We start from the raw sequence: 12971 nt of genomic DNA on the forward strand, positions 1-12971 counted from the left end.
ACAGTGAAAGTTAACAATTCTACCAATTTTAGCGGGTCCTATCCAAGTGGTTCTATCCAAGTGGAAGAACGCTGTTGATTAAAAGTTCGATTTTCGTGTAAAATGAGTGCGCGAGAAACTCGCGCGAGTAGTTCTCTATGTTTGTGTCTGTGACCCTGTATACTGAGATGTCACTTAACATTTAATTCTTCTACTAATTTTAAAGACTTCCTTCCAGAATCGATGGAGTTTTTGCCCAAGTATAAGCACATTATTAATTATTTAGACGTATTTCTTTTAGCCAATTTTTCGTGCAGGAAGTCTCGCGCGAGTGAGTCCGGCGTGACATAACGCACGATCTCTCATTGATTGGCCAATCTCGTGACAACAAAGAAACTTCCGTTCCGTGACGTTCCGTGACGTGAATCCGGCGTCATTTCGTAATAACAGTCATTTTCGTTTCGTTTCGCGATCAAAATCCGTAATTGAGTCACTAAGTAATTTATTTCATTCAACATGGATACAACTGTAGATGTGGAAATTTCGACATCAAACAATGAACGAACAAGACTTATTCCGAAAAGCAGTTCTCGAAGAGTCTTATGCGCTACATTAATTTCTGTTTGGGGGACGCTTAGCTTTGGATTCTGTGTAGGTTATTCCTCTCCGGCCTCGTATGATTTGGAGTCAGTCGCGAGTCAAGATATCCGTTTGAGTAGCTCACAGCAATCCTGGTTTTCGGTAAGTGTCAGTGATAGTAAACATTCAAAAGGTTTGTGATTATTAACGTTATAATTGTATACGAGATTATAAGGGATTTTCTCTTTAATACGCCATATTAGCAGGTTGTAGTGATGGTTTATGACGAAGTAACCGACTTTCAACTTCGTACCCCTAGGGTAGCAAACGGGGGCGGGGAAGGGGGAGGTGGAGGTGGAGGCGGAGGGGATATGATCTCCGGTTTCACACACGAATTAAGACCAGCGCAAGTTGCAAGGAAGCGTTCGTACAAGGCATTTCATGGCCACAGTGCGAAAATGGAACTCGGGAGCATTTTTCTTTTGTTGAGCGAAATAACGGCGGCTAGAAAATAACAAGCCCATCTCTCGCGACCGGCGATGCGATTTTTGACTCTATCACGGCTAACCGAAACATCTTAAAACATATGACTTCCCTTTTTGCTCTTCTCTACATGGTCCGGATCGATATTTTCCATAGTGCTTACCGAGGTCTTTATTCTCGTTGCAGTCTTTGATAGCAGTCGGCGCTTTATTTGGAGGAATCATCGCAGGAAAGGCAGTCAGCCTGATTGGTAGAAAATTCACCATCATCCTTGGCGCCATACCTTTCGAGCTGGGGTGGCTTTTGATTTTCTATGCAAAGAATCATCTGATGCTGTACGCTGGGAGGATCTTCACAGGTGTAGGATGTGGGATAGAGACATTAGCTGTTTCGGTGAGTTGTAATTACTGTCTGACCTGCCAACAGGTTCGTTAGCCGATGTATAACCCGGAAGAATAGGGCATAACGAAAAACGGCGAGTCGTAAATAGGCATATAGCCTCCCATGGCCAAAAAAGACGCTGTTTGGGTTTGTGACGCAATCTATCCCTCCCAAAAACGCGTGACGTGCCCAAGGAGCGTTCTGAGTTAGAGGTTCTGAGCTTCTAAGCTTCTGAGAGGACTGACGTCTTCGCCAGGTGGTCCTTCCTAGACTCCGCTCGATTAGCTAGCTTTTTTTCCGACCCCCAACCCCTTCCTCGTAAGAGAATGGCAGTCATAGAGATTGCCCAGGTCTGATCATAGAAAATATTGCATGTAGATCCTCTTCTCCTCCCTGTCCGAAAATCGGCTAGGAAGGCATGACTTCAAAACCCGCCCAGGCCATAATTTCTTTATAAGGCCGAGTTGCGACTGTTCAATTTGCAAAACATGTAGCAATAAGCATAATTTGTAAAAAAAAAAAAAAAATGTTACTTTTGCAGGTCTATATAGCTGAGATCTCCCCAGCTCGCCTACGTGGAATGCTTGGCGCAATGAATCAACTAGCTGTGACATTAGGAATTATACTAGCTTATTTAGCAGGATATTTCTTCTACTGGGACTGGTTGGCATTGCTTGGGTGCATTCCATCAGCGCTACTGTTCATAATGATGTTCTGGATGCCAGCGAGCCCTCGATGGTACCTCGAGAAAAACCGGAAAAGCGATGCGTTGAAATCGTTGCTGTGGTTACGTGGATCTCAGACTGGTATCGAGGATGAATGCCGCGAGACTGAGGCTACACTAGGTAAGGTCATTTTTGATTGACAGGGGCGTAGCTAAGGGGGGGTCCTGGGGTGCCCGTGACCCCCCCTTTTGTAAGCCTTTTTCTAAGCAAACAACCTACAACAGGTTGCGAAAACGACAGGACAATCTGGTGAGTACCCTGACTTTGAAACTGTGTGACCCCCCCTTTGAAAACTCCTGGCTACACCCCTAGTTGCGAGTGAAGTCTGTGCGGGTCAGACCTGTTCGTGTTTGAATGAGATTTGAGGAAGGTGAAATTCTAAAGAGTGTCGTAAAAAGATGTCAGTATGTAGTGTTTTGCCAAACACATCACACAGACGAACAACACAACAAACCAATGTGAAGTCGACTAAAAGGTGCTCAACTCGTGGACAGCGCGGGAAAAATGTATCCGGTGCCTAATGCCGCGGTAAAACACCTTGACGTCACGAGTTGGTCGCACCTGCCCACGAGAACACAAATTAAATACGTGTAAACAAAGATTCGAATGGGTTTGATTTCATCATGACTGATTTAATAACCCTTTCACTCAGCCTTCGTATGTTGTCATAACGCGGTTTCGTTTGTTTTTATCCCTACAGAACTCCACGGACAAATTCAATATCAAGAATTCTTCACTGCTCCAGTTGTCAAGCCTGTCTTGATCAGTGTTGGTCTGTTATGCCTACAGCAAGTCGCTGGAATCAATGCAGTGTTGTTTAACGCCGCGAACATTTTTTCTAAAGCAGGTCTCAGTGATCCGAAGCTTGTTTCCTTTCCTATCAGCATAGTACAACTCGTTGGTACATTGATTGCCTGTTTTCTTGTGGACAAAATCGGAAGGCGCCTCCTTCTATGGACAAATGCCCTTGGCATGGCAATCTCTCTAATAGGCCTTGGTATTTATTTCAAAATCTACCAAACTACAATTGCAATTTCTTGGCTTTCCATTTTGACTTCGGTTCTGTTCAGTTTCTTTTTCTCCCTGGCTTGGGGCCCAGTTCCCTGGGTCGTCATGGCAGAGATAATCCCCCTTAGAGCGCGTGGAGTGGGTACCAGCCTTGCCACTATAATATGCTGGATAATGTTTTTCCTCGTTACCAAGACATACGTGACACTGGAGTCTGCGTTCGGAAATCAAGGCGCTTGTTGGTTTTATGCCGCATGGTGTTGTGTTGCCTTTGTTATCGTTGTCCTTTTTGTACCTGAAACAAAGGGGAAAACGCTAGAAGAGATAGAAGCGAGCTTTCATAATTCTCAGTAAAAGCTCCGTTAAACTCGCTCCACTGAAGAAAACCAAGTTCATATATGGAGTACCCTCTACCTCGTTCCCAATGTCCAGCCCAGGATCCTCCGAGTCTTCGGTCAGCAGTTAGTTACCGAAAGACTGAGCCCGCGATTTTTAAGACAGGAGGTGTTGCTAAGCAACATGATTTAATCTGAAGGCTACAAAATGAGGATATGAATTTCGTAGTTCTTGCTTTTTCTAGTAGGTCATCGAGAATCAGAAAATAACTTATGTATGGACATTTTAGGGGTCAGTTTTGGCCAACAGGTGCTAGTCCATTACAAAACGTGGAGGAATCTTTATAGTTTCCAGTAGTTTAGTGGCCGCCATTTTACAACAGAAAGTATCCTGGCTTACATATTTTTCTTCACGGACAGTTCCTCTGGTTTTACCGTAGGGACGGGGCGGGGGGGACCTCTCATAGCTGCATTTCCTTTGATGAGGATTTTACAAATATTTGATACTGTTTAATCCCATTTTCTGGGTTTTAACAACGTTTTAAAGATTATTTAATGTTTATGTTATGGAAACGACGGGAGGACATTACTATATATTTTTTACCATCTTCATCTCGTTTTTAGGGACAAAAATGTATTTAAAGTTGATTATTTATTATATATTATATTATTGCATTTCCGTATAGTTATTAGTATAGTTATTTTAAAATTTTCAGATTAAACCAACTTTTTAATTTATAAAATAACTGAGAAATTACTTGTGCTCTCTTTGGTTTGTTTAGACTCAAACTTGACTCGTGACTCGAACTTGACCGAGGTCGGCTTGACTCGATTTTGTTACGATACAACTCGTCCTTACTGGCCAAAAGATGTTTAAAAACATGGCATGTTCATTCTTGTTTACTTTGTTTTCAATTACTTTAATAAGCTAGCTGACGCATTTAGACAGTATACATATTATACTGTAAAACTCTTTCAAATTAACTTGTAACGAAACCTACTACCAAATAGTGATGAAACCGGCTGATCGCTAATCAGAAGGGAAAACGCGTCCAAGAAGCTTTCATGTCTTTCGAATTCATTGATTTCCGTACCATAGTTGGTGCAAGATCCATAAAAAGAAATAAAAAAAAATAGCACGTCAGCTGACACGTTTTGTGGACGGCTTTCCCCCCTCAAATCCAGCCAAACATAAGATTTTTTTGACTGAGAAAATTTTCCACCTGAGCGAAACCTCCACTCATTCTCCTCATATTCCTGATTAGGTGAAAGTCTGTTTCAACACAGTATTCGTGAAATACGAACAAAGTCTCTCATCAAACCGCACTTCTCTACTTTCGTTCAAGATGTTCCATGAGCCGGGATTGCGTGACTTCATGATAGTCCTGCCGATCATATGCCAGTCTTATGATTGAAGCGTGATTCAGCAAACTCGCGAGAGGTACCTGCAAAACTAGGACGAATGAAATTTCTGTTCCTTTGAAGTCTTGGAGTGTGCCGATCCGAAAGCATATCTTAATCAACAATTCCCATTTGTTTCTTTTGGTAAAACCCCTGGAGCCTCTGATCAGTCAAATCGAAAAACACATTTTTCATCCGTTTCATTCTAAATGGATACAGGTGTAGATGGGGAGTTACCGACATCGCTCGATGAACGAACCACGCTCATTCCAAAAATCAGTTCTAAAAGAGTGATATGCGCTACGCTGATCTCTATTTGGGGCACGTTTAGCTTTGGCTATTCCTTGGGGTATTCCTCGCCGGCTTCGTACGATTTGCAGTCAAATTCGAGCGCCAGCGAGGATGTCCGTTTAGACAGCTCCCAGCAATCGTGGTTTTCGGTAAGTGTCACTGTGAATGCGTTAAGAGGGATTGTGAACATTAGAACAGGGTAAGGGTTTTTTGTCATTTTATTCTATTATAATTACTATTTTCTCTTACGCCGTTAGCGGTATGGAGCTCCCCCGGCCGGCAGTCGGTTTTCCACAGTTACGTCACGCTACAGCTATGGTCCACCGTCCACACTAATCCGTCGCGAAAACGGAGCTTTTCCAAAAAATCTCTTCAAACTGGAGGAATTTGAAAATGCCGGCTTTTCGTTTTAGTGTGGACTGTTAACATTTTGAAAACGGAGCTTTTCGAAAACAATGGGTCACGATAATCATATGATTCCCTGCCCGAGGTTACTCAATATCCAAAATGACAGGTGATTGTTGCGTTTTTAAATTCCTCCGGCGTAGTGTTACGGAGGCCTTCTTTGTCAGTACACAGTTACCTTCGTGCTTAATGATTGCGGCGTTATAAATCAAAATAGTGCACAGACTAATGAGAATTCGAAGACTGCATAGTCTATTGTAGCCTAGTTTTTCAATTTTAAATTTTATAGTCTAGTTTTTGTCTTTTATTGAATAGATAACATATTTAAATTTTAAATTTTAATTTAGCATACACGTTCACATTAATTTAAACGAACCCCAGGCTCACTAGTCAAATGTGTCTAAATAAAGTACTTACTTACTTTTACTACTGCATGATGAATTATGTCACTCAATACGTCCACATACTCAGTTGTAACGAGAGAGGAACAATAAAATATTAGTTTGGGACCACATGAAGTGTCCGCAATTCCGCAATAACGGGAGTCCGTTCCGATATATCGGAAAGTAGATTCCATAATTTTCATAGTACTTGGCTCTTAATAGCGCGATATCCGTAATTGTGGGGTGTGCTCAAGGCGAGATTTTACTGTATTGAGGAGTGAAGAAAGAAGATGCCCTTTGATGGACTAATCCCGGGTCACGAGGTCAATGCTATTGAGAGTAACGCGCGAAGTGGAACGAGTGCGCGCAAACTTCGCGTCTATTGGTTTGGTTTGGAGGACAGTAATAGATTTTTTGCTCCTTGCCACAGGCAACAATAATTTCTATTTTGAGCTCATTTTTGTAATTATTAGATAATTACACCTTGAATAGCCATATAAATATGATTTTAGCTCACAACCTCGTTCCCAGGGTCTTTTGCCCCCGCCCTCAAGCCAGGGAAAAGACCCTGGGAACGAGGTTGTTTATCTCAGTACCCCGGCATGGTCAATCGAACCCAATCGAACTAAATTTCAATCGCAGTCAATGGAAGGCAATCTAATGGATCGAGCTCGATTCGACTCGATTTTGTTCGATTAGTTCGGAAATCGAACTCTCGCAAAGTTCAGTGTTCGATTTCCGAACTCAATCGAACTCAATCTACGGATCGAGTTCGATTGAGTTCGATTTCTGAACGTTTCCCGGATTGACCATGCCGGGCTATATTGAAATTAAAGTTCGAGCAGAAGAACTTAATTAACCAGTTGGTTTTCTTGTTAGCTCCCCATACAGTCTTTAAAGTACTATATTATATGGCTAGCTCCCTGAGCGGGCAAGATGATTCAAATCCTGCGCTAGTCATTGGCTACCCGAGAGGGCAAGATGGAGCTATCTTGCCCGCTCGGGACTACCGCCGTGTCCCGCAAGAAAAATTTCCCCGAAAGCCATATAATAAATCCTTTATTGACCAAGCTTGTTAGGTCAAGACGGCTGGATATTGGCCTCGTTCTCTTTTTGCGAGTTTATGGACCTCGACTCCGTCTCGGTCCATAGACAAGCAAAGAAAGACCTTGGCCAATATCCAGCCATCTTGACCTCACACTTGGTCAATAACCCATACATATTGGCAGCAGGTAAGACTATGATCTAGTCTCTTGCAGCGGGAAATTGAAAGGAAAACAAGGAAGGAGAAATCAATGAAGCATGTGACCGTATTAAGTGTAAGGGAACGTACAAGACATATTACTTCGGATCCCTTGTGACCCAGCTGTTTATATCGTCAGAACCGATAACTTCCGTAATGCTTATACAGCCCCTTCTTCTTATTGTAGTCTTTGGTAGCCATAGGCGCCTTATTTGGAGGAGTCATTGGAGGAAAGGCAGTCGACCTGATTGGTCGAAAATTTGCCATCATCGTTGGCTCCATACCTTTCGCGTTGGGATGGCTTTTGATTTTCCTTGCTAAGAACCGCGCGATGCTGTATACTGGCAGAATCTTCACAGGTGTAGGATGTGGCATAGAGACATTAGCTGTTGCGGTGAGTTATTATAGGTATTAAGCGGGTTCTAGTCTCCTGCGCAGTAGCTCGGGATAGTCAGCTCTCTAGTCCCCAGTCATCTGGTTTTTTTTTTTCCTTTCCAGTTCCTTGCACGCTTTCCTCATTTCCTCTCCTACACGGTCAAGGCCGCACGAAAGAGACTGGCTACGGAATGGAGAGAGGGGTGAATGGAAGACTGAGCCAGACTTTACTCGTCGGTCTGCGTTCGACTCGATCTAGTCCTAAAGTTTTTCTCCCCTCCCCATCTAACACCCCCCCCCCCCCCGACCCTTCCCTTAAAACTGACCCAACTAAAGAACAATTCACAGATCTTTTTGAAGTAAACTACAACAACAAAATAGGTCAAAGTCATCGTGGTTTTCTCGGGTCGGAACACAGAAACTATTACAGACCCTCTTTTTTGTTTCCTGTCGAGTCCGATTATTAGGACCGAATGGTCTCGAATCTTGCTGAAGTCCTAAATTCCTTTAGGCTTTAGCGATTGCTCATTGTGCCAAATTATTGCAGTGATTAACTTTTTTTCATTGACTTTTTGCATTAGTGAAAAATGTTATTTTTGCAGGTCTATATCGCTGAGATCTCCCCAGCTCACCTACGTGGAATGCTTGGGGCAATGAATCAAGTCGCCGTCACATTAGGAATTATACTGGCCTATGTTATTGGATATTTCGTTCTTTGGGACTGGCTGGCCCTGGTTGGTTGTTTCCCCGCGGCGCTACTGTTTGTCCTCATGTTCTTTATGCCAGAGAGTCCTCGATGGTACCTTGAGAAAAACCGGAAAAGCGACGCGTTAAAATCGTTGCTATGGTTACGCGGATCTCAGACTGGTATCGAAGATGAATGTAAGGAAATCGAGGCTACACTAGGTAAAGTCTGTGATTGATACCGGGGTGCACGTAGGTCTTAACGAGTTAGATATGCTCGAAAGTGTGAATATAATGAGACTGAATGGAATTGGAAAGCAAAAATGCCACATATCATGTTGTCAATGCCCTGACAAGCAGAGCCGGGTTGTTCAAAGCCCGATTAAGTTAACCCAGGATTAGCGAGAATTTTGGTTCCATTTTGTAACTTTTCGGTGAAGTTTTCTGTTTATATTGTTTTTCCTTCAGTTTTGAGCTTGAGTAATCTGAAACTACACAAAACATAAGCAGTGGAAAACATTTTTATAGAAGAGAAATTTATACTTGGATTAACTTTTAATCCTAGGTTAGCGTTAACCGGCTTTCGAACAACCCGGCCCAGATGGGACAGTTTACAAAGTCATAACGTACAACTAGTGCCCAGCGCGGAAAAACATTTGAGTAAATCATGTCATAGGTGTCAAAAAACGCGGGAATAAATTTTACCGGTGCCAAAAAGCGCGGACAGTGAAATGTGACTGAGGCCGAAAAGCGCTGGAATAGATGTAAATGTTGCCAAAAAGTGCGGAATAAATGTAACTAGAGTCAAGAAGGCGGGAAGAAATGTAACTGGTGTCAAAATGCGCGGGAGAAATGCAACTGGTGTCAAAAAGCGCGGGAAGAAATGCGACTGGTGCCAAAAAGCGCGGGAATGAATTGAACTAATTCCAAAAAGCGCGGGAGTAAATGTCGTGGTTCCAAAAAGTGCATAGCTAAGTTACTTTTGGCTGAATACAAATACTCCCAATCCCTTCATACTACACAAACTGGAATAAGGTCTGGCAGGTCGACCCTTTCAGTTTGACCTAATCAAGTGCCAATTTAGTGCAAATTCTTTAGAAAGTTTTCCGATCTAGGATGTTTCAAATGGTTCTATTAAGACGTATTGAGAATTGAGAGGATTTTGTCCTTGCACTCAACCGAAGCCGTTAATTTAACGCTCATTTGCTTTTTGCTCTACAGAGCTCCGTGTACAAATTAACTGTCAAGAATTCTTCACTGCTCCAGTAGCCAAGCCTGTCTTAATCAGTGTTGGTCTGCTATTCTTTCAGCAAATCACTGGAATCAATGCAGTGTTGTTTAACGCCGCCGATATTTTCTCTAAAGCAGGTCTCGGTGATCCGAAGCTCGTTTCCCTTCCTGTCAGCTTAGTTGAACTCGCTGGTACTGTGAGTGCTTGTTATCTGGTGGAAAAATTGGGAAGGCGTCTCCTTCTATGGACTAATGCCCTTGGCATGGGAGTCTCTTTGATCGGACTTGGTGTTTATTTCGAAATCTACCAAGCTCACAGTGGAATTTCTTGGCTTTCCATCTTGACTTCGGTTCTGTTCAGTTTCTTTTTCTCACTGGCATGGGGTCCAGTTCCCTTTCTCTACATGGCAGAGGTCATCCCCCTCAGAGCGCGTGGAGTGGGTACCAGTCTAGCCACTATGGCAAGCTGGGCGTCGTTGTTCCTCGTTACCAGGACATACGCGAATCTCGAGTCTGCTTTTGGAAATCAAGGCGCTTGTTGGTTTTATGCCGCATGGTGTTGTGTCGCTTTTGTCATCGTTGTCCTTTTTGTACCTGAAACGAAGGGTAAAACGCTAGAGGAGATAGAAGCGAGCTTTAATCCTTGAAAGAAAATTAGATTACAGCTGTTGTGTAACCAGTGCTGCAGCTATTTATAACTGCAATTGAGGGGTGCGTTATTTCTTTATCAGTAATAAGTCAAATTATTCTCGCATTTTAATTGGTTCTTGAAATATGAGATGGAGATTAGGAGAGGCAGTGTGGCTGAGTAGTTAGGACGCCGGACTTGAAATGCGGAGGTCGCGGGTTCAAGTCCCGCTCTGACAACACAGCTGGAATTGTTTCTCGGTAAGCCGTAGTTTATGATCAACTCCTCGGTCATACTTGTAAATAGCCAGCTTTTTAAGCCTATTATGTTTAGTTGATATCACAGCTTGTTTCTTTCAGTTTAAGCAGCATGCCAGTAAACTAGCTAAGTGTAGCTAGGTGTAGCTAGGTGTAGCTAAGCGCATTGACTACTATAAACAAGAGCATTTGAACATTTTTTTTAAATTACTTCTGATTTATTGGAAGACAGAGGTATCATGATGTCATTAACATTTTTCTGTTTCGTTATAATACAAAACCTATAGATTCCATGTTGCCGTGCGTCTGTTCAGTAATAGATCATAGAAGACGTGTAGATATGGTAAGAACATCAGTGCCTCGGCTATCGCCTCGTGTGTGCCACTTGTTTTTGTTCTTACAACATTTTGACAAAATCTGTGATCTATTACTGAACAGACGCACGGCAACGTGGAATCTATTTGTTAAATAGATGCACGGTTGGAAATAATAGAGTACATATATCCGGATGTTGTGTTGCCCGGGTAATCACCACCTCTTCTCAGATGTAAATACTTTCGCTTTTTCATGCTGCATTGTAAACCAAATAGAGGATGATGTCCCATGTTTTCTAAGAAAATAATGATTTTTTAAGGTCTAGAAAAACTGATGAACGCGCTCGAATTTCGCTTGTGCGTCCACCAACAGTTTTTCTAGATCTCCAACGTGGATTGTTTTATTAGAGAACATGGAATACCATCTTTTATTTTGTAAATACAAGTCGGCGTTTGAAGGAAAGCAAGCATTACCTTAATCCCAATCTCCAGCCCAGATTACTCCGCTTTCGTCAGCGGTTGGTTGCCGAAAGACCGAGCCCGCGATTTGTAAGACAGGAGGTGTGTGCCAAGCAACCTAACATATCCCGAAGGACACCAAGAGATTATGATCTAAGTATCATCGTCTCTTAAGGCGACGAGAGAGAGAGAGGGGGAGACAACAAGTCAGTCTAAAACATGTATGTACGTATATTTTTAATACCCCTAAAATCTGACGATACTAACCATACATTTCCAGCATACCATGTTAACTAAGGCCCGGTTCATACGTCGCATTTCTGCCGTGTCGAATTCAATTCAACGAATTAAATTCGACAGAAATTCGACGTATGAATCGGCTGCCGCATTTCTGCCGCACGTTCGACTGGTTTTGTCGCATTATCCAACAGAAATGCGACACCGATTCAGACGTCGAATTTCTGCTGTGTCGAATCTAATGCACACATTATGTTAATGTATTGAGCATGCGTAAATGTTTTCCGTCAAAGAAAAAGAAGAAACTTGGCCATTCTCGACCCAATGCAACCTGAACATATTGCAACACATACTGCTCCGTTGTCAGCCTTCTCCTCGTTCCATTGGCGGTCAATTTTTCGCCAAATTAAAGTCCTTCGTCGCTCAGTATTTTCGTCCGCCATATTGCATACTCTACGTCCTATCACTTGAAGTTTCCTTATCGTTCCGTCACAATTAAAAGTACAATTGTAATTAACAGATTCAAAAGAATTCGTAGTGTGGAAGGAAGAAAGAAAGGATTGACATTGACATATCTTTAGCTATGGTATTTAACAAGTGAATATTCTTTTAAAAAAGGGTATTTCTTAATCATTTTTGTGACCTGCTGTTTCTGCTCGTTGCTCCAGACTACTTTGTGTTTTCAAACGTTTGTTCAAGAACAAATGCAACTTACTAGTCTGCTTTTTGACAATGGGTGACTCCGAACAATGACCAGATGGTTGACGGGTTAATTTTTAAGCGATGACCTATTGTGTGACGTCATCGCTTTATGCTGGCAAGCATGTATTCCTTTGGATAGTGATTTTGCATAGTTTGTCGCGCTCATGTCCGTGTGCTTATGTCGCGCACTTTTTATCCCCCTGTGGAAGCGAAATGCACTCTGGGAGTTCCTCAGCTGCTTTCCTTTGCTGTTTGTAGGTTCAGCAGAGTGCTTTTAATTGTAGCTTTTAAAAGAAGATTTAGGGGTGGATTTTGGTTTAGACAGTATTGGATAAATTTGCGCTCACGGGCAAACTCATAATGAAATATCTTCGATACATACAATTGTAGATAGACAAGCGGGTCGCACACGCGATATGACAAGTCAAGAGAAAATGATTTTCTCTTGGACAAGTATATGGTTAAAACAACAAATTAATTTCCGGTGAGGTAGTTAGCTTTGCCAAATTTCTTTAAAGATAATAAGGTGTTGATTTCAGAGAGAGGAACTTTTCAGCGAAGTGCTTTTTATTTGGGTTGGTACATTTCGCTGACCCCCAGCACATGGACTAACAAGATGGACCTGGTACATGAACTACTTGAACGAACCACCAATGGACTACCCTAAGTGTAAACCCCTAAAATTTCTAACCCAAAAGTTTAAGAATCAGTTTGTCTGCTCATGTTCCAATTTTCTAGGAACAATTTTTAAACGTCATCGCTTCTGCATGCATTGCGTGCCGTTTATTAAGTTCTGCGAATCAGTGAACAGAAAACATTACATCATGCACTTCAAGTAGGCACTGGAAACGAATAGTTTTTGGTGCTTTATA

General features: G+C 42.3%; 2 protein-coding genes across 2 annotated transcripts; both read left to right on the forward strand.

Moving 5' to 3' along the window:
* Window positions 1-168: 168 nt before the first annotated feature.
* Window positions 169-4092, forward strand: LOC145502852 (solute carrier family 2, facilitated glucose transporter member 8-like). The gene is made up of 4 exons (XM_081482252.1): window positions 169-720; window positions 1228-1434; window positions 1964-2267; window positions 2848-4092. Exons 1-4 carry the CDS (start codon window positions 496-498, stop codon window positions 3507-3509), a joined length of 1398 nt encoding a protein of 465 aa, XP_081338378.1. The 5' UTR covers window positions 169-495; the 3' UTR covers window positions 3510-4092.
* A 775-nt stretch (window positions 4093-4867) lies between these two features.
* Window positions 4868-12971, forward strand: LOC145502998 (solute carrier family 2, facilitated glucose transporter member 8-like). The gene is made up of 4 exons (XM_081482421.1): window positions 4868-5331; window positions 7401-7607; window positions 8191-8494; window positions 9494-12971. Exons 1-4 carry the CDS (start codon window positions 5101-5103, stop codon window positions 10147-10149), a joined length of 1398 nt encoding a protein of 465 aa, XP_081338547.1. The 5' UTR covers window positions 4868-5100; the 3' UTR covers window positions 10150-12971.

Source organism: Orbicella franksi, chromosome 11 (assembly GCF_964199315.1).
Source record: "Orbicella franksi chromosome 11, jaOrbFran1.1, whole genome shotgun sequence".
In the NCBI taxonomy this organism is placed as follows: domain Eukaryota; kingdom Metazoa; phylum Cnidaria; class Anthozoa; order Scleractinia; family Merulinidae; genus Orbicella; species Orbicella franksi.

Bases quoted from the DNA above. Each gene is read 5' to 3' on its own strand.
- LOC145502852 (XM_081482252.1), top strand. From the start codon at position 496: ATGGATACAACTGTAGATGTGGAAATTTCGACATCAAACAATGAACGA. The intron at 721-1,227 runs GTAAGTGTCAGT...TTCTCGTTGCAG, and splicing joins CACAGCAATCCTGGTTTTCG to TCTTTGATAGCAGTCGGCGC. The intron at 2,268-2,847 runs GTAAGGTCATTT...TTATCCCTACAG, and splicing joins CGAGACTGAGGCTACACTAG to AACTCCACGGACAAATTCAA.
- LOC145502998 (XM_081482421.1), top strand. From the start codon at position 5,101: ATGGATACAGGTGTAGATGGGGAGTTACCGACATCGCTCGATGAACGA. The intron at 5,332-7,400 runs GTAAGTGTCACT...TTCTTATTGTAG, and splicing joins CCCAGCAATCGTGGTTTTCG to TCTTTGGTAGCCATAGGCGC. The intron at 7,608-8,190 runs GTGAGTTATTAT...TTATTTTTGCAG, and splicing joins TAGAGACATTAGCTGTTGCG to GTCTATATCGCTGAGATCTC.